Raw genomic sequence first — 21,398 nt, 5'->3', positions numbered from 1 at the left:
GTGGTGGGGCGCGCCTTCGGCATAACTTGCAGAGATGAAACGCAGAGAATGCCGCAGCAACACCGCTTGTGCCTGGAGGGCTCGGGATGGTTGGGACACGTCATGCGTCCGTGACCTTGTCTACGAATGTGCGCATGAAATTTACGCGCGTCTGCGTCATTTGATCCTGTCACTCGCCTGCCGGTCAGGTCAAGGAAGGGATTTGTCTTGCGAAGGCTACATGGGTCGAGTGGCAACTGTTTCGAGCTCACCTCCTCACACTATAGTTTAGCGCTCGTTTTCTCAGCTCTAAATGAACCGATTGAAATAATTCTTGCGACATGAAGCTTTTTGTAGTGGCAAGCCCCCACAATCGCTTAGAGTGCTTACAGCGCTTTCCCGTTCGCAGCGCCTGAACCATGTGTGGTGCATACGCGCGAAATAAAGATCATAATCCCTCTCCAGCGTTCGTCGTGTGCTGACGCATAGAGTTTCCTAAAAAGAAAAAAAAAAACTAGAGGGAACTTTGGTGCTGCGATCGTTCGGCGACCATGGGAATGATGGGTAGCCCACGGATTTGCCCAATCTTCGTACTTGTGAGCGGTGAATCACACTTGTGGCTTTGTTTATTGCTGGTTTCGGTTTTGTTTAAAAAATACAAACCCTTTTGAACTTCGCGACCCAATTTGAAATGGTGAGCCTAAAAGAACAAGGTGGTGAAGCGCAACCATTGAACATTTGTCGATTTTAGTTCGTGAGAAAACAGCTTCAAGTCACACGAACACACATAGAGCCAGAAGTACGAAGATTAGACAAATCCGTCTACTACGCATCAGTTTCATGCTCACTGAAGCGCCGTGCATTGCAGCTCCCATAGATACTAGCGCCAGAGTTCCCTTTAGTGTATATTTAGGAAACTTTATGTGCTGACGTGAATTCCACCGATCTCCTACACTCGTTTGTATATATGTAGGCAACGTGCGTCGCGTTCTTATACTCTTCATCGGACACACAACAACTACTAGCGTCTTGCTAAAGTTTATGACGAGACCTCATATTGTGTTCTCACATTGCAAAGTAACTGGGCCTCTAGCATTGAGCGTCCATACAAAAGGCAACCGCTGTATCCCGGATTAAATCCGTGGCAGCAGCCTCACACTGCACCACAAAGGCGGACACCAACCTCTCCTTACATACATTTAATTAAAAAAAAAAGGCGGACAAGTCTACATACGAGAGGCAAGTGAAAATCAATCTGTCATCGTACCCTGGAGACACAGTAATAAGGGCTGCAGCGCGAGCACGAATGTGCTAGAAGAAACAGACAAAGTCGAGGTACGGAAGGAAAAAGAGGACAACACGAGCGCTCGTGTTGTCCTCTTTTGCCTTCCGTACCTCGACTTTGTCTGTTTCTTCTAGCACATCTGTGCTCGCGCTGCAGCCCTTATTACTATGAATTCAAACTAACTAGCCCAAATCGCCATTCTTCTTCAATACCGTGGAGACGTGTATCGCTGAAGTACTCCTGCAGCATACTTAAGTCTATGTAAATTATTGACACAAAAGTCAACGTCATTCGTGCTGTTATTCAATTATGTGTAGTAAAAAATGTCCACAATGCCCTTATTCGTCATTCTTAGGACAAGCGTGGTACCCGCTACACGCCTGTAAAGCATATGTCCTTTGTTTATGCCGTGGCTGACAACGATGACAAATAAGGCCTGAGGCTTTTGTTATGGGTTGGATCATTCAACTCATTTCGCAATTCGCAGTGTGTGATGCCTGGTTGTTGCTTTACCATCCTAAAACGCTTTATTATATACACACGCTGAAGCGATTCATTACGCGCCGGGAAGCCTGCATGGGTGAGTTTGTAGCGGAGCTTCAAGCACCGGCGTCGCTCATTGTTAGGGTATTGGGTGGCTTCCGTTAAACCCTGCTTGAGAGAAATACAATGTACCATACCCGAGAGAATGAACACTTCACTACAAATTTTGCTTGTGTTACGGAGGGCGGTCCTTTGAAAGCTAACTAGGGGTTTCTGAAAGCTTGCTTAAACCAAACTCCACCTTGACTATAGCCTCTGTTACTCTTAATAAAGTAAAAAAAATCGGTGGTCGTAACAAAGCTCCGAATATGCTGATTGGCTAGACGCGTTGTTGCGCTGTATGGGCAGTTTGGCTTTTATAGTACAGGAACTGTATAGTCTGACAGAAAAGGAGCCAGTTTTGTGGCGTTCCCAGTGAACTCGTAAATAACATGTCTCGTAGGCACTATTATTTGGTACTCCTGCTTTTTACCACTTGCATCTGGCCCAGTGATCAGAGTGCAAGGTTTAGCGATGCAACCTAGTCATGAACTAACGAAAGGAAAAATGGCGCACCATTCTATGGTAGAGCTGTTCGCAATTTGCGTCAGCGGCGAAGCGTTCGCTCATACGACGCCCGCATGTATGCGGCTTTTCCGGCCGTGTTTGATTCGGCTAATTGAGTGCAGCGCCGAGCTCTTTGTTTAGAGGCGAACTTTCGTTGCGTGTTTTATTTACTTTTCATTTCTTCTGTTACGTTTTGGTTTTCTTTCCTCTTTCACTCCTTCCGTTTTCTTTTTCTCTATCTCATACTTCCCGCAGAAAGAGTTGGCAGCCTCTGTGCGCCTCTAGGTGAGAGTTGTGAGCCTGCTCCATGCCCCTCTCTTTTATTGACCTTGACAACAACAACAACAACAACAACAACAACAACAACAACAACAACAACAACAACAACAACAACAACAACAACAACAACAACAACAACAACAACAACAACAACAACAACAACAACAACAACAACAACAACAGCAGCAGCAACAACAACAACAACAACAACAACAACAACAACAACAATTTCACGGGGGAAAAGAAAGAAAAACAAGCGCCGGTTGCTCGTCTTGCCCAGTCTTCGCGACAGCACTGTTTTTACTCTGTCTATACTCGCCTTAAAAAAAAGAAAACGATGACCGCTAACCTCGCAACCTGAATCCCTTGGGGCCCTAACAACTGTCGAAATCCCAGTAGAATGGGAACGGAGTCGAGGGAGAATGCGGTAAGGACGAAGCATCGAAACAGTGAGGCGGTAGCGAATCGAAAAGTGATCCGCGGTGGTAACAATGCTGGCTTCGTTACGAAGTGCAACCTGTAAACGGGAAAGTCGTAAAGCCCGTACCCGCCGCGCCAGAGTGACAACACACAACGCGAAAAGCAGGCAGAAACAGCCAAAAGCACGACAAAAAGTGGCAGGGCTAGCGAGGAAGTATAGTCCATCCGACTGGCCTTTTCGCCCCGATGTGTTCGACCGGGAGATGAAGTTTCTAGCCTCGAGGTAACGATGTTGGCGGACCAGTGTTCAAATAATGTCTGCGAGAAATGAGGGGACAAAAGATGGATGGTGAGGAGCAACGAAGAAAAAAAAAAACTACAAAAAATTGTTGTTGTCGTTCGCCATAATCGAAAGCAATGACGCGGGTCGGTCCCCGTCGAATCACCGCTATCGTGTTCTCGTTTTACGATTTATTTATTTATCTAACGTTTCGTTAAACTTTATTTTGAAGTTGATGGGCTGTGCTCTTCGATGTGTCAGGCCAGCGAATAGCTGTACACAATTGCCTCTATATTAAATGACTGCACGAACCTAAATTTATAAAATGTTTTATTGCGTTCGGATATAAAGGCATAGCCGTCAAAATACGACCATGTTCGCTAAGTCTCAATGTTTACTTATAGGACATCGGATTTCTAAGCAATACCCCCCCCCCCCCCCCTGGAGGCTCAGAAGAAAGTTGTGTTGCGCTTCTGAATTTTGAAGGCGTGGGTTCGATTCCCGTTTTTGTTGTCGCCGCACCTTGAGGGGGAGAAATGCAAGAGCGCACGGCGCAAGTCACTGCACGCTATAACGAACACCAGATGGTAGAAACAACCGGAGCCCTCCACGACGGCGTCTTTCATAATGTGATCGCGGTTTAGGGAAGTAAAACCATATTTACTACTAACCTTTAGAGCAACAAGTGATGCAGTAGAGACGACAAGACAGAGCACTTGGTCAGAAAGGAACTTAGCGCTGTGTCCTGTTGCCTTTCTTGTGTCCTCTTGTTGCGCTAAAGGTTACTATGTACAAGCACTAACTATAGGCTCTCCTAGCATCGCCTTCATAAAACCTCGGACATTACTATTACTAATGTATTCTTGTTGTTGTCATGAGCAGATTTCAAGTCACTCATTTTTCCTTCTCGCCGCGGTGATACGCATTTTTTTATGTATACATGTGCGTGACCTCACGCCCTTTAAGGTGCATTATGTAACCTTTTCAGCGAGCTGTTCTTTTTCTTGTTCATTTTATCAGCTGTTATTCTTTGCGTTATTTATATTGCCCTTATTGTAGTGCATTTACGCCAACTGCACTAAATGAGTTTCTTGTTCTTGTCATCACCTTGTCCACGTTACCATCTTTTTCGTTGACTGATTCCGACTGACTGCTTCATAGTTGGTACTTATTTTATTTGAAAGAAAATGAGAAGTGAATGTGCAACAAGTGTGCCGACATAATTTAGGTATAGTATGGTAGATTGACAAAAAATATGCTTTTTTATTTTAATACTAAAAAACAATATACACTTGGAGGAGCAAAACCGCGCATTGACGGGCCCGTAGGAGTGCTCGAAGACCTTTAAACAAGGCTCCGATGTTCGCGTTTCCTAATAGATGCTAGAAATTTTTTTTTGTCATGTTCTCTGCGTGTATGCAGATGTTATAAAAAGTAAGTCTAGGTCGGTTGAACATATTCACTTCCTACCATTTTCATCCTTTTCTAGAGCAAATTTTCTCATAAAAATGATTTTTAGCGTAAATATTGCTGTTCGTTGCGAGCACGTTCCGCGCGTGGTTTAAGCATAAAAACGTGTTTTTATTGCTATCAGGATTTGAAAATTTTACAAACTTGGTGTACCTTTTCTTGAAAATTGTCGAACCGATCGCGTTAAAGTTTTTTCAGATTACACCTGAATGTCTTGCAAAGAGTCTGAATCTAAAACTTTCAAAAAGTGTTGATTCCATAATTAAAAAAAGAGTAATAAAAAAGTCGCTCTGACGGCACCTGAGAAGTGACGATTATAATTTTTTTCCTGAGATAATTGTGAGACCTCGTTTCGTATAGGTTCGGATTAATACCAACAATATGTGAGATGAGCGTGCCCAGGTTCACGGTCGTACAGTTTTTTTTTTATTTTGAGAAAACGTACATTTAATTTCGTGCATCAATCTGGAATTTTGTATCAGCCAGAAGCAAACAAAAAAAAGTTACAAAGCTATATCCGACAAGATGAAGGCCGCAAGAACTCTCATTGAACACGACCTATTTGACAGTGAAGTATAGAATACTTCCTGAGATATAAAGCGTAAACCAGAACAACGTGTTTAGCTCACAATACCCCCTTACGTATGGCTGAATAAGATCGCGAAAAAATAAATAAAAACAAAAAAATATTTTGAGGTGAGCCAGGACATCAAGATGGGGACAGTGTTGGGAAGTTTGCGAGCACCGAGAAAGTGTTACGCAGGCCACCGGCTGTTGTCAGATGTTACAGAGGGTGTTTTAAAAGTCAGTTGTGTAACAAAGCTGAAAACTAGAAACAAAATATAAACGAAAAAAAAAACTGCAGATATCGCAGCTCTTGCACGCGAGAAAAAAGAATGCATGTGACATTCACCGTCGAAGCCAAGTAAGCTCTTTCGTTTTGTTTGTTTCAGCATTTTGTTTCATCTCTTGTCTGGACCTACATGGTGAAAGTGAGCTTCGTAAAAAAAGCGAAGAAAACGTGCACCCCTTTCGCAATATAAGTTTCGGTCTTGCGCTGCATGAAAAAAAAAAAAAAAGCTCGACAGCCTTCGACGCAACAGGGAGCGCGCACACTTCGCATGTTCATTCACTATACGGTTCGCGGTATTGCTTCGTGGCTACGTCATTGCACAGTTACGCTCGATATTGCTTTGTTCGCTTCCTACCATTGCATACTGGTGTTCCCGGGATAGCATATTAAAAAAAAAACGCTCGCTTACCACCGCAGAGCGGACGTTAAAGTAAAATACGAGTGGGCGAAATGATGCCGTGTGACCACTATATTTAATACGCGCCTCAAAACGAAATGAGTATTACATGATAAAACTGCCAGGCATATAACAGGTACCGTTTGTCTATCGAGAAGGTGTAGCTTGATAGCATGCGATTATCTTATCTTTATATCTAAGAGGAGTGTATGCTAGTCAAAGTGGTGTAATGGTCGTGGTGCTCGACTGGTCAACCTGAAGGTCGCGGAATCGAATACCAGCGGTCACATTCAGTTGGAGGCGAAGTGCTATAGAGGATCGTATACTGTGCAATGTCAGCCATTGTTGAAGAGCACCACACTGTGGATGTTTTCGGAGCACTCCGCTACGGCGCCCCTCAGGATCAAATCGTTGTTTTGGGCTGTCAAACCCCAACAGTCATTGTATTGAGGCGACGCTGGATAACGTTCGACTCTGGTATGGTTCATGTCCACCGAGAGAAAATAAACATTTTTCGTGAGCCGGTTAACTTGGCAAATATCGCGATATTGCGTCGGAAAAATGGACATGACGTAAAAGCGAAAAAAAAAGTGCAATTTCGGCCGCAAAGGCAAGACTACTTGCATAACCAGTGAGTATAAGGACATTTTTTTGTACTTTTTAAACCATAAAGTTCCTCACGTATTACAAGATTTGAATCATACCGTCGTGATACGCCGTCGATAAGGTAATGTCAGGCGAAAAAAAAAATAAACACGGGGATGTTTCAGCCCATGCCTCTTTATTCGCTCGGTGCGGTTCTGAATGATTCGGTGCAGGCCTGTATGAATTCACTATAGCTATATTCACCGTACCTTACCCGGAATAGGTACAGATTCAATGGCTCTGCATTTCTGTTTTCATTTTTCCCTCTTAGCCGACTGACATGTTAGGAAATAGCTAGCTTACATTAATGTTTAATTGCCAAAAGGACGGACGACACTGTAGCAACAGCAAGGTTTGTCTATCACAACACAGGCAAGTACGATAACTTGCCTTTCCATGCTGAAATTTTCGCCAGTGGTAATTTGTTTCAGGGGAACGAGCATTGTGCAAATACTACCAAACACGTGCTTTACCCATATGCTTAGCACTTCAAAATCCCAGCATCATACGACATGACCAACATGTCCATAATAATTGAGACGGAGATACAGAGAAGTATATATATATATATATATATATATATATATATATATATATATATATATATATATATATATATATATATATATATATATATATATATATATATATAAAGATTTAACAGACAATAATGCCAAATAATGTATAGAGGAAGCAATTCGAACCAATGTGATGTAAATAAGAAAGAAAAGGGGGTGAAAAAGTAACTTGCCGTGAGCAGCAATCGAACCTACGACATTCGAATAACACGTTCGATGCTCTAACCACTGAGCTATCACGGCGGCTATTCTGCCAGCCGCTTTATATGTGAATTTCTGAATTTCAACGTGGGAGTGTCAGTCAGCGCCATCTGTAGCCGCTGACTGACACATCTGTAGCCGCTGACTGTAGCCGCTATATATATATATATATATATATATATATATATATATATATATATATATATATATATATATATATATATATATATATATATATATATATATATATATATATATATATATATATATATATATATATATATATATATATATATATATATATATCACCTCCATCTAAATGCGATTACCGCGACCATGGATCGAACCCGTGACCTTTACGTCAGCCGCGCAGCACAGTAAGCCCCACACCACCGCAGCCGACAATTTCGCCGCAGTCCATACGTCGGCGGCTGTTGAGATCTTTTCTGGTCGATGGGCCACATAATGTGTTTCCCTTAATACTAATATCTTTGTCAGTTTAACGAATACGCCTTCAATAAGGACGCGTTTCATAAACAGGACTGTAGAACTCATACGTAAGGCTTAGGGCATTCCATGCCGACTCGATGAAGCATACTCGGCTGCTGACCTGCATGCAGCGGGATTGAATCCCGGCTGTGGCAGCTGCATTTTCGATGCAGGTGAAAACGCTGTAGGCCCGTGTGCTCAGATTTCGGGGCACGTTAGAGAACCCCAGGTGGTCAAAATTCGCGGAGCCCTCCACTACGGCATCTCTCATAATCATATGGTGGTATGGGATGTTAAACCTCACATATGAATCAATCAATCCATTAAGTATAAGATTATGTTTCCTGGCAGCGTATGCATACTACAGAAAACAATAAAAAGAACGAGCTCATGTGTGTTCTTACCATTGAGTTTGTTCATGCAAACCTAATTGCTTAATAAGCGACTTCTGGCGCGTGGTTGCGGACCCGGCTTTTCGCTCTCCAATCCAGAGATGGTTGCCTGAAATATGATGTGTTTCCGACTCTCACATCCAATGAAGTGCGTTCTTCTACCTCGCTCGTTTCTACTACGGAAGCAGCATAACATTCACCATGTGACACTTTCGTACCTACCCAAAGCAGTCCACGGAAATTGCCGTAAAGCTAAGTTCAAAAGGCGTCGCAATCATGCGCATTCGAGCGCGCTCCTCTGGCGCTCGGAGCGCACTAACAAAACGCGTCGATTATTTATAATTCAACCCGTTTAACTAAGATATGCCAGGTGTATTCAGCTTTAGCTACCAATAAATCAACTCCGTTTCATAGACTTCTTTTCATACACTGCGTTTCATACATAATGTGCAACTCCAAGAAGGCCAGCGAGATGTCTTTCAGCTAGTGCGTCCGTGCCAAAGCACAGTTAAATAATATTATGACTCGTGTTAAGATTTTGTTTTGTTCTTAGGCTCAGCATTATATGTGAGATGTTTTTTCCCCTAACTTGTCCGGGATCACTCAGTGTTTCTTCGTTTTATATGCGGAAATGCTATTTGACTAGCCTGTGTAACGCTGTTCATCCTTGTCTCCATGCCAACGCACCACACCGTGTTACCCCCGCCGCAGTTGTTGGAAGTAAAACCTCTTGATTTAGTCGGAACAATACCAAGTAGGCCAAGTCGCAGCTGCGTGGTTACGTCACTCTGTCCCTCATCCACAGCACCTTCCGGCTCCTCCCAACACACACCTAGGAGGTGTTGCTCCTCCACCCCCTCGCAGCACACTTGTCTCTCGCTTAATTCAACCTCGCCACCAGCCGCAACGCCTCTTGGGCACGTTTAAGGGGCGAAGCTCCTTATGGCGTGGCTTGTGCGTTTCTCGTAGTACGTAACCACCAGTGGCACATACCCGAAATAGGTATAACATTTGACCTCCAAGGTGGTGCCGGTGAGAGATTTCTTCTGTGCGTTGTTTAACAATAAACAATAGTGCTCAGTGTACATGCCAATGGCTGCTAATGGGGAATGAGAGACAGGAGCATTCGGCGTTTAGTCAACGCGCACGCTGCGATCCCCATTAGCAGCCATTGGCATGTACATTGAGCACCATCGGACAAGAAAGGGTTGCTACGTTATACTCGCTGGGTGTAACCTCCTTAGTTTTAGAAAGGTTTAGCGAGCGTTGAGCCGCAGGGCCATGAATACAATGAACTAGTATATACCATGAATGAATTAGAGGTGGTTAAAGGGGGGAAGCAGATACGAAACGCAAGCCATAAGAAATTGAAAGCTGAATCCTCCTGTCTCTCATTTCACATTAGCAGCCACTGGCATGTACATTGAGCACTATCTGACAGGAAAAGGTTGCTACGTTATACTCGCTGGGCGTAACCTCCTTGGTTTTAGAAAGGTATAGCGAGCATTGGGCCGCAGTGCCATGAATACAGTGAACGAGTATATACCATGAACTCAAGGTGGTTGGAGGTGGGAAGTAGACCCGAAGCGCAAGCCGTAAGAAAGTGTGCGTGTGCCACCTCTCGTTTAGCCCTTGGAATGTCCACTGAATGGTGGTGCTTCTATATGGGGAATATATGATAAAAAGATGCGAGATGGTGGGACTTGCAGTGTTGAATAGATGGACGTACGGACACACAGACAGATGCATGGATGGAGGCATGAACGGACGCAGGGGCGGATGCATGAACGAACGCAGGTACGGGCGCACGAACAGACGCATGGACGGTCACACAGACGGACTCATGGACGGACGAATGCTTCGCCCCACTCTCTATCATTCACTCCGTGGATATGCTGCCATTTTTTTTCATTTCGTTTGCGGCTTCATCGCGACGCCTGGCTCGTGCTCGGCTTACACGAGCGTTTACAAAGACGAACGCCAAACGTGAGATGCACGAGGTCAAACATTTCGCCAACACAAGAACTTCCACCACCTTGCATCAGATGCGTGAAGCAGAGTTTAGAGCGAGGAAAAAAAAAAAAGAACTCGCAGAGAGCCAACAAGAACGCGTGCTCGCTAGGACGTATAGCAGTGGCGTCATAGAGCAAGAAAAAAAGTTGTGGCGTTTCCAAAAAAAAAAAAAAAAAAGAAGTCTCACTGAATTAAGTCATCGATGCTGGGCTGATCCCCCTGAGTGGGCACAATCCATGGCTGTGGAATCATCATCATCATCATCATCATCATCTACGGCCTCGCGCTTTCAGACAATGCCACGTATGCTGCGGCTGCCATGCGGAACGCCGATTCCAGTGGCATCTCTCTGTCATTCGATGACTGGGCCAGTTCTAACCTTATGCTTTGCCCGGGCAACTTCATACGGAAGTCAATCGAGTCCGACACGTCACGGCGTCGCTCCCATCTCCGAGGAGCCGCAAGTTTTGGTCGCGGAAGCCGCTGGCAGACGAGCTTGACGGCCAATTGGCCCCACCCTTCCGGACTCGTCTGCGCCGCGGCCGTGGTACCCGCTTCTCCACCTCGTGCCAAAGCGGCCGCAGCTCCCTATGCCAGGTTTATGAAGGAGTTGAGGATGGAGGAGCCTGCTTCACGGGATGGACCCACGCCGATGTACCGGCGGCTAACGGTGAAGCGGCTGTGGTGTGCTCGACTTGGTCCTGGAAAGGCTGCCGGCACCAGGGCAATAAGAGCCTGGCGCTTACCGAGCAAGAAGGTAACGGGAGGTTCTTCAACTTGAAGCGGCGGCTCCTCGCCACAGAGACCACCATGGTCGGCTGTGGTGGTGATGTCCGGCCTCCGAGCCTCCACTCGGCCCGACCGACGGTGCTATTCAGATTCGAAGGTATGTGTACGAACTGCCGCCTATTTATTTTTGCGGCATTCATTAGCGTCACCTCGCCATCAAGCAGTGCCCCGGTTTTTCACTGCGCTTGTGTTCACCACGGAATGTGTGCACCACTTAAATTTGTGTAAAAACACGTCAATAAAAGAGCGAGTTACGAATGTTTGTTTCGAGAAAAAATGCTCGCACTATCTGCAGCGTCCTGTCGTTCGTCATGACGACTCGTAGTCTGGCGTACCACAGTGGAATATTCTTAACATTTTGTTGACGCCAAAGTAGGCATCTCAATCGAATTGAAATTCTCTCTATCAGAATATCATCTTAATAGGCCAAAACATCACATGGTGAGCGCCTGCAAAAACGCAATGGAATATTTTTTTTCGCTCGCTTTAAGCACGTGGTATAAGTGTGCCATTGTGTCACAGTTCTATGCATTTGCACAGTCCTGCAAAAAATAAAAAAAAATAAAAATTGTGTTTTCAGCAAGAACAGATGGTTCATGTGCCTTACTTTGAGTATTCTGTCACACTTACCTTACGCTTTTCTATTTTCAGATGACGTGCAAATGAAGTCTTCAGAAGCAGTGGAATAACGCACCTTCAAGAGCTCCGCCGCAAGTGCAAACACCGTTTCGAAGCAACAACTACCGCGAAGTTTGTTGCAGCGGTCGCGCTTTTCGAAGAAACGGTCCGATGTGTGCGACCTGATTCTAATATTGTACTGTAAATTATTATACTTAACGGAAATATAAATCTATTGTATTGTTGACGTGAGCGATTTTGTCACAGTCACCTACAGCGAATACAGTAAATTTCAGCGTATACGAGACCAAGCGGCGAGCGCTTGTAAGCAGGCCATCTAGGCATGAGACGCAATCTATTCGCGGTAAACTTCAACCGTGGTTCTTAACGTTCCAAAGAAAATTGAAAGAAGGATATTTCAATCAGTCATATTTCCTTCTGAAAAAAAAAAAGATTGGAAAATGCATTGATCGTAGTCTTCGAGGAGACCGAGAGGCTCGAAATCGCACTGGACTCTAATGCAAAGCGAATATCCAGAGTGTAACTACACACAATAAATTTTGTACTTGTAGTTTTACATGATGAAAACAAGCTACAATTATGAGATAGGCCGTCGTGTAATGCTCCGGGTAATTTTGAGTTCCTGGGTTACTATAATGGCCCCTCACCCGTTCTGACAATTTCGATATGACCAGCGTAATGCACACACTCTGCGTTCATGGCCACGTCTGCCAAATTTCTCGACGTTACGTGCCGCGGGAATTGGTTAAATTCGAAGCTGAACATATATATATATATATATATATATATATATATATATATATATATATATATATATATATATATATATATATATATATATATATATATGTATATATATATATATATACACAGCACATGAAAAAAGATAGCGAGAGAGACGTATAGTACTGTACAAAAATAGCGCCCGAAAATGTCTAATATTCAGACAGAATGGCAAAAAAGTGAAAGAGAAAGTAACAGTAATGAGCGTATACGGCTATTATAACTTAGATGATTCTTAAAAGATAGAAAAGACGCAAAAAGTGAGCCCCGCAACATATATCATAGTGCGACACCTCAACAGTGGCTCACGAGGGTTGGAGGTATGGAGGCATTAAGAGGGATAGGCAGAATTAAAGGGATAGGGAGAGAGATAGGGCAGGGACAGAGAGACCAACATACGGAAATAAGGAGAAGATAGGAAAGATGGACGCGGTCGCAAGAGTCCGAGGACGGGGCACTCCTCAGCGAGAGCTCTTGTTGGCGTCTGGAGATGGCGTATGGCGAGCCAGTCTGTCGGAGCTGCGCTGTCGTTGGAGATCGCGGGGTCACAACCGGTCGGCACGGAATCTAGCGAGCGAGTGAGGCTATTATACCTATACGGTGCATGTATACAACCCTAATGCATAGCGCTTGCAAATGAAGTCAACTGATGGGCAAGAAAGTATTTTTTGTTGCCGACGTACATATTTACGTGAGAGCGTTAAACAGATCATTGCCGAAATTCCGGCGTCGACGTCGGTGTTGGCGTCAGCGTGTTGGTTGTGAGCGAAAGATCATCATATTGTTCATGATTAAAAAATTAAAAGAGATGCAAATAAAATAAATAAATCAATAAATTTGCCGTTACGAGTGAGAACCGAACCCAGGTGGTTTGCGCGGCAAGTAAGCATGATTGTCTGGGCTGGAATTTCAAGGCTTCGAAAAACGAAGCTTGTTATTGTGATGAAAGGGATGGAACTGAATGCCAAGGTCTACCGATGAAGAGCACCGTCATTCCGTGGGCTGAAGAACGTGCAAACAACATTGGCCGGTGACTGCAGCAAGACTGGGTCACTACGCACGGAGCCAAGACAGCTTTTGAGCGGTGTGAAGTGAACCTCTCCGGCTTACTGGGCAAGGATATTTGGCCGTTAAATTCACCCAATCCCAAACCTATGGATTTTTATGTCGAGGAATCCTGGAGCATAAAGCAAGCTTTTTAAAGCTAAAGTCAATCGAATGGATCACTTAAGCGCGTTCTAGAAAAGGTATCAGAGGAATTTATACCAGAAGAAATCACGTTCATTTTTGCGAAGTTCCAAGAGCGCGTTCGAGCCAGTGTTGACATTCCAAAGTAAAAACTTCATTTCTTCAGTAGAAATTATCAGCATTTTGAATAGAATAAAGCGTGCCTCGTTTCGTTCACAAAATAAAAAGCTGTACTCATTAATTCGTGCTACAGTATTTTTTGGTCACCCTGTACACACATACCAAAGAGGCATTGATGCATACATAATGGACGTAATGAGGGAAAGCTTGTTCAAGGGCAGATCATACTGAATAAAAAGAAGAAGAAAAGAAGAGGATGAAGAAGAAGTAGAAAGAAAAAAAAAGCAGGAGAACAATGGGCCTTAAGAGAAGGTCAACAAGGGAAAGAAGAAATGAAATAGAAGAAGTCGAACGAGAAGTAGTGATAGTAGTCTTAGAAGAAGAAGAAGAAGAAGAAGAAGAAGAAGAAGAAGAAGAAGAAGAAGAAGAAGAAGAAGAAGAAGAAGAAGAAGAAGAAGAAGAAGAAGAAGAAGAAGAAGAAGAAGAAGAAGAAGAAGAAGAAGAAGAAGAAGAAGAAGAACAAGAAGAAGAAGAAGAAGAAGAAGAAGAAGAAGAAGAAGAAGAAGAAGAAGAAGAAGAAGAAGAAGAAGAAGAAGAAGAAGAATGAAAAAAGTAGAAAAATCAGCAGTAGTACGAGAAGTAGCAGTAGCAGAAGTCGAAAAAGTAGTAGAAGAAGAAAAAGAAGAAATGCGAAGAGAGGCAGAAGAAAAAGAACAAAATGCAGAAGAAGAACAGAAGAAATGCGAAGAAGAGGCAGAAGAAAAAGAACAAAATGCAGAAGAAAAAGAACAAAATGCAGAAGAAAAAGAACAAAATGCAGAAGAAGAACAGAAGAAGAGAAAGAAGAAATAGAAAGAGAGGCAGTAGAAGAAGTAGAAAAACAGAAGAAAAAGAAAAGAAGTAGAGATGTCGAAGAAAAATATGAAAAAAAAACGAGCAGAATAAGTGGAAGGAGGGAAGGTCTAAACGAGAGAAAAACACTTATTGCACTCTTCTCGTGTTATGTGCGTTATTTTCTCATAAACATTCAGTACTGAAAATGTCTAACTCATGCCATCAGTTCTTAGCCGATCCCCCTGAGTTTGTATGAGCCATAGTTGAGGCGTCATCATCATTATCAGCAGAAAGAGGAGGAGGAATAATAAAAAGAAGTGACGAAACAAAACAAATGAGAATGTTTTCTTGGCCAGTCCCCTAGAGTGGGTATCGCCATAGTATGCGGGCTGCGAATAAACAAACGACTGCGAATTTAAATGATTACTTGTTGAAGCATTTCTACAGATTTAAGGAGCTAAATAAAAAAAGCAGATTGTTGTTTTTGCTATTCTCACTGTCTATTCAGGATAAAGGCTGTACTGTCTGATTGGAGTGGTTAAAAACAGTTATGTCACTTTGTATCTTTCAGTAAGTTTCTTTTTCTTACCAATGCTTGACACTTCAAATGTATAAATATTTCATATAACCATTTCCTCGACAGTGCCTCTGGGTGGGTACGAACCATGGTAGAGGCATATTAGGAATCATGATCAGAATCCCCTGAGTTGATATGTGCCACAGGCTACGGTGAAACAAACAAATAACAAGAAGAAGAGGAGAAAAAAGACAAAGTTTGAATTCAGTCGTAATATGTGAACGAAGTCCGTATGCGTCAATATCTTTTCGGATATTCATAAAAGTACACTATATGAAACGGTGGTGTGGTGTGATATACCTAATTCTCAGAACAGTTTTCATCAATTTCAAAAGTGAGCATTTTTACTCAATTTCCGAGAGTCGGGCTTATCGGGTTTTGCTGCTGATTATAAATGTTCAAAGGCCGTTGTATACGTCGCTCAGAGTGAGGCATGCTGACAATTTTGAAAAAACAAACAAACAAACAAGAAGAACAACAATAACAACAAACAGAAAACCCCAATATTGAGCCAAGAAGAACAGTATCCAATATCCTACGTATCAGAGCAAATAAAAACAAAAATACCAGAGGCTAACGAAATAATAACATTAGGCGAGCGAGCGTGACCCGAAATATTGCAGGCACGACCAGAAAAATGCGTAGTCAGTGTGTTTCTAAGCGGAATCAGTCTTATTCAATATGCCGTCGAAACCAAAGAGAAAAAAAGAAGTGGAGGAAATTAGGACTTCTCTGTAGCGCCTATTTCCGGCATCCTGGCGAATGACGGTGAGGATATTGCGCCCCGGGCCTCGACACCTGCGTGTAGCGTGTGCGACGTCTCGCTTATTACGACCGAGACTCAAATTCATGCTTCCTTTCGCTTCTACTCACTCGAAGATTGCGCAGGGGGCTAAGCGAACGTGCACACGCCACTTTTCTCTGCAGTCGTGTGTCATGTCGCCGTATTAACGGTGACACGTTCCTCTGCTTATGTAGCGTTGGAAGTAAAGGGCGTGGGAAAATAGTATATAGCGTACATCAGTACTAACTAGTGCGTTACTTTTAATAATAATAATAATAATAATAATAATAATAATAATAATAATAATAATAATAATAATAATAATAATAATAATAATAATAATAATAATAATAATAATAATAATAATAATAATAATAATAATAATAATATTCACGCGGACGCCTTTGGAGTAGTCAGGGATTTCGTTCAAAGACACGTACCACAGGCTGATTCGTACTTTATGTTTTATGTAGTACAAATTCTCCAAATCCACTCTTTTTCATTAGCATTTATTTGTGCCATATATATCGCAGCCATACTCTTCAGAGACATAAAGTTATTCTGTTGGCAGCTTTAGTAATGTTAACTTGAGTTTTTTAAACTTAATCAATGAAATTGATCCATAATGTCACATGGTGGTAAGCGCTGCGCGTACATACGAAGGTCGCCTCCGTCACCACGTAATCGTCGTCATTGATCATTAGGTGGCTACATGATTGTGAGAATGTCACGTAATCATGAAAATTGCACCTATTTTTGATGAAGGTTTACGTGACGCCTAACTTAAGCAACTTTTTCGCCACGCGTTAACATAAGGCGCCGATTGTAACCCCGACGTCGATTTTAACAATGACTGCAAGCTTTATTCGCCCAAGGCGTGTGCACGCCTAAATACAGTCGTTGTCTTTCGTGGTTTGCGGAGCACCGGACATCCGGCATCGTCGATCATGTAAACATTAATGACCGCTTCGTGGATCATCGAGCATGCCCGCAGGTGCTGTCATCATTGGACTTGGTGCCACATTGTTACTTGCTCAATGCATTTTTTTACGCTGGTCCGCCGTGGTATAGTATGGCTTGGCGATTAAGGCATTCATAAGGGAGCTCGAGAGCTTTGATTTAAATAAAGCCTAAATGAAGAACTCATTTACATAGATTTTTTACAGGACGTTAAATAGCACACATAATTTAGTTGTGGAACACTTCTGCGCACGACTTCTTTAAGGAAAACACGTAGCTTTACTATCTAGGAGGGTGGGCGAGCACTAGTGGATTGGAAATGAATGCACCTTGAGGCTTAGTAACGTAGCATTCTGGCCGTGTTGGTGCGTCGCGTCTTTCTGTGTCCGTGTTTTTTTCGTGCGCTAAAAAAACTACACCACCTAGAGGGATAAACAGAACAATAAATCAGTCGTTGCATGATCGGTATTTTGAAGTATACAAACGCGAAGTTCGTTCCAGCGATATACAAAATATATAAAAAAACAAAGAACAAATTTGGCAATTACTGCTGCTATAAGGCTGGCGGTTCGCTATCTCACTCCTTTTGTTTATCTCTAGAAGCGACGTCTGCGCTTCCAGGAGGCTTTGTGGGAAATTCCTGAGAGTGATGAATTGTGTGCCTGTTTATCGCGCGCTGGGTCCTACAAGAACGACGATGAGAAGCAGAGACAGTTAGTCAACGAGTGGGGCGCAGACTTTCAACTAGTTTATTCGCATCCTGCGAAGTCCCCCAGCGTATATATATGTATACAGCGTATACAACGGGCCGCCTTTTTTGGTTAAGGAAAGCTTGTGTGGGGACTAGTTGAACATACTGTAGGTAAAGGCTGCGCTGCAAAGTTATAAGGGCGAAAAACTTTTTCGGTTAACCTTCCTGCCTTTCTGTTAACTGTGGGTTGCCACAGGGTGGAGTGGAAAATGCGCCAGAAATCGAGCCAAACGTAGCCAAAATAGCCATGTCATTTAATATTATCGCCAAATTGGTAGCCAAATCGAACAGGAGCCGTATTATAGGCAGAGTCTTTACTATCGACGAATGAATAAAACCATTTTCAGTCAGTAAAACGCAAAATGTAAATGTAGCCAGTAAAAAGCCATGACGTTAACTGGAAACTTTCGTCGCTAAATTGGTCCAAAAGTTGGCGATTTGGCTCAAAGTAGCCACTAACGGCAGCCCTAGAACTTCATCTTTTCGACGTATCATATTAAGGTTAATGGGGTTAGTGATAGTGCAATGTGAAGATAACAGACGAAACAGAGTAAGATGAACAGAAGCTGATGCATTGGTAAGCCAGTGAGATCGAAGACCGATTATCGCGGATAACGTTCTATAGAAGCTTGATTTCTGCATGAGTCGGTTTTATGGAAGCCTGATGCTTCCGAGTTGTTTGCTGGTTCGATGAATGGAGCTTATTTAGACTCTTTGTTACCACAGCGTGTAACCAACTCTGCGTCACAAAACGTTGGTGCTCATGTGTGTCGTTTGTAATGTACCGCAATATGACCCTCTCCTTGATATAGCTACGTAACAATATTTTTACGTAACAATATTTTTGGCATGCATATCTGTGTTCGCGAAGACGTTTACAGACGCAGGGTCGCACGCTATGTACTGTTTGCCGCAAACTTGGCAGCTACTATATACAACATACTCGGTATATAGCAAAAAACATTTTTTGACTTTGCTGTTTACTGTTGCTTCGCCTGGTGATCGTTCACTGTGTTTCATAGTACCTCGTGTAATTGTGCAGTGCTATTCGGAATAAAAGTGTGACACCATGTGTTTCACCTGTTTTTTTGACGCAGCGTGAGGTGCAGGACGTGTACGGTATTACCGCATGCACCGCCTCATGAAGTCAACCTGTCTTTTTTCACTCAGCGGTGCCTCGTTTTCCACTCATTCCTGCGAACATGCGCAGCCACTGTCGTTGATTGCTGATTGCGGAGGCTGATTGCGGAGGATGTGATCCACACGAGGATATAAACATAATGATGCTGATTTCCGCAGCAGCAGGTGGTATTCTTCCTGACGCATGAAAATGATATGCTTATTTTGATAATTTACTTATTTTGCTTTTCACCTTCACTCGTCCTTCTTACTGCTGAGACAGGACGGGTCTCAAGTTGTGGCAGGTCGCTAGGTACGAATAAACCAGTCGTGAGTTCGCACACTATTCCTCGTCAACATGTCGTTTATCCTGGTTTTCGTGGTAACTCAAGCGAGAAAGAACCGTTAACGCTTTTGCGAAACTGGGTTAAGAATGGGTCCCCGTAGTCGTCAGTTGTAGTTAGGCGCCAGTTTCAGTTCCGTGTTGGCATGCTTTTTTTTTCTTCGCATAGTTTCCCCCTTAGCTCGGCTCTACGTAAACGCTATAGCCAGCATCCACTCGGCTCTGCCGCACTACCCTCCGGTTTCTCTGCGACTTCTCCGCCTCACCATCCCAGAGAAAGCGGTTCGCGGCAGATGCCGGTGCGTCGCGCGAATGAGTAAACGAGAACCGCCTTGGCGCATGCGCAGCGCGCCGAGGAGCGCCACGTTCACGCTCTTTCCACTACCGCGCTGTCAGTGGCAGCGTGGCCCGTGGACGAGTCGGGTCACCAGCAAGCGGAGGCGCGTACTTTTCGAGCGAGGACCACCCCGATTCATCTCTTTTTTGGATCGTTTTGCGGCCTTTTCTCTCTCTGTCTCTCTCCTCTCTGTTTGAACGAGAGTGAGAGAGAATCCCGCGCCTCCCTTGAGGAGTGTCGCCGACGAGTGGTGCTTTCTCAAGAAGATGCCTCGTCTCGGAGTGTCCGGAGGGTAGAAGATGCCGTGCGTGCGTGCCCGTCCTCTTCTTGAATGTGCGTGCAATGGCAACCCCGCGCACGCCGGCTGTCGCTGAAGTGCGGCGAAAACGTCGCCTCGGATTAACTTTGCCGTCGACGCAATTGTCACCGAGAGCATCTTACGCGCCCTCGTGGATTTGGCGCGCGATCGCCACCGTGTGCTGGTTCGCCGTGGGTGTGACAGCGTCGGCTCACCTTCGTAAGTCCTTTGCATTCGTTGCCTAGCATTAGAAAAAACGTTTACACTCACATTTGCTTCTTCAACTCGTTTTCACAGTTCTGGGGCAAGCTTTGAGTGCCCTCGGAACTTTTATCAGTTGTTACGAGATGCAAGGGCATTTTCACCCCTGTCATTGACTCCGGTGATTGTTTTGTCTGTAACGTGACTTGTGTGTTACAACTAAATCGAAAGTTGGGCTAGTTGGATATGCGTGGTGTAACTGTCGTTCAAGCGCATGAATAAACAGAAAGGAAGAGAGGACGACCTTGTGTGTGGTGGTGATAGTGGTTATAAGATGAGAAAAGGCACCTAATTTCTGCAGCCCGATCGGGAGCACGGCGCAGTGCGGTACGCACAGCCACCTCTTCCGCATGCCAGCGTTGACGAGAGCCTGCATTGTGTTTTGCCGCAGCGTGTGCTTGTTTACTATTTTTTCCCCTCCTCTGCGTTCAAGACGACAACTCCGCACCAGGGGCATCTGTCACGGCTTTTCCATTTCCCTCCGCGCGATATATGCGAAGCCGGCTGCTTCATTCGCGAATGACCCCGCTATCGTCGGTGTCGTTGATCTCAGAAGCGTGACATAATCATGCGGCTCTTTGTGGCATAAAGCTTTTCGACGGGAGTGGGCAAGCTAGCGGGAGACCACGACTTAAACGAGAAACAACATGAACAAACAAACAAACAAACAAACAGACAAACAAACAAACAAACAAACAAACATGAAAGCTAAGCAGGTAACCTTCAAATGCGACAAAAGTCTTCCTCTATTGGAATAAGAGGTTTATTAAGGTCGAAAAGCGGAGGAGCTTTCTTGGCCTAAAAGCACACGTAAAATAAAAGCTGACACATCTGCATCGCCGTGGCAATCAATGTAATCGTTTCACAGGTGACAACAACAACAACAACAACAACAACAACAACAACAACAACAACAACAACAACAACAACAATGCATTTAAAAAGAACTATGAAAGATTCATAATTTAAGGCTTTTGTTTTTAGCAGAAAATTCACGCTTCAGAGGGGGCCATGGTTTGACGCACTTTGGTAAAATTATCTGTAATGTTCAGCTTTAATATACCGGTTTCGTTCAGCGCGGTTGTGCAATGGCAATTTTTTCGAAAGAAATCTGCGATGAAAGTGGACTGTACTGTGCAGAACTACAGATGAGTTGGGCTAGTTGGTGTGTATTAACTGCAGATATAACTAATTAGTGCGAAAAACAACGGACAAAGTAGAGACGACAGACTGAACGGAGTGCAT

At 43.8% G+C, this 21,398-nt stretch overlaps 1 protein-coding gene and 1 non-coding gene across 3 annotated transcripts in view; one reads left to right on the top strand and one right to left on the bottom strand.

The window, feature by feature from the left end:
- Positions 1–7,445: 7,445 nt before the first annotated feature.
- Positions 7,446–7,518, bottom strand: TRNAT-UGU (transfer RNA threonine (anticodon UGU)). The gene has a single exon. It is a non-coding gene; the product is annotated as a tRNA-Thr (tRNA).
- Positions 7,519–19,731: 12,213 nt separating this feature from the next.
- Positions 19,732–21,398, top strand: part of LOC119173835 (protein eva-1 homolog C) — a 122,069-nt gene continuing 120,402 nt past the window's right edge. For both annotated transcript variants that reach the window (XM_075895573.1, XM_075895572.1), the window contains exon 1: positions 19,732–20,111. In XM_075895573.1, the coding sequence (XP_075751688.1) occupies positions 19,937–20,111 (175 nt within the window). In that variant the 5' untranslated portion in view covers positions 19,732–19,936. The remainder of the gene's footprint in view (positions 20,112–21,398) is intronic.

Source organism: Rhipicephalus microplus, chromosome 5, assembly GCF_043290135.1.
Source record: "Rhipicephalus microplus isolate Deutch F79 chromosome 5, USDA_Rmic, whole genome shotgun sequence".
Taxonomy (NCBI): domain Eukaryota; kingdom Metazoa; phylum Arthropoda; class Arachnida; order Ixodida; family Ixodidae; genus Rhipicephalus; species Rhipicephalus microplus.
This window is presented reverse-complemented; position numbering and strand designations above follow the sequence as displayed.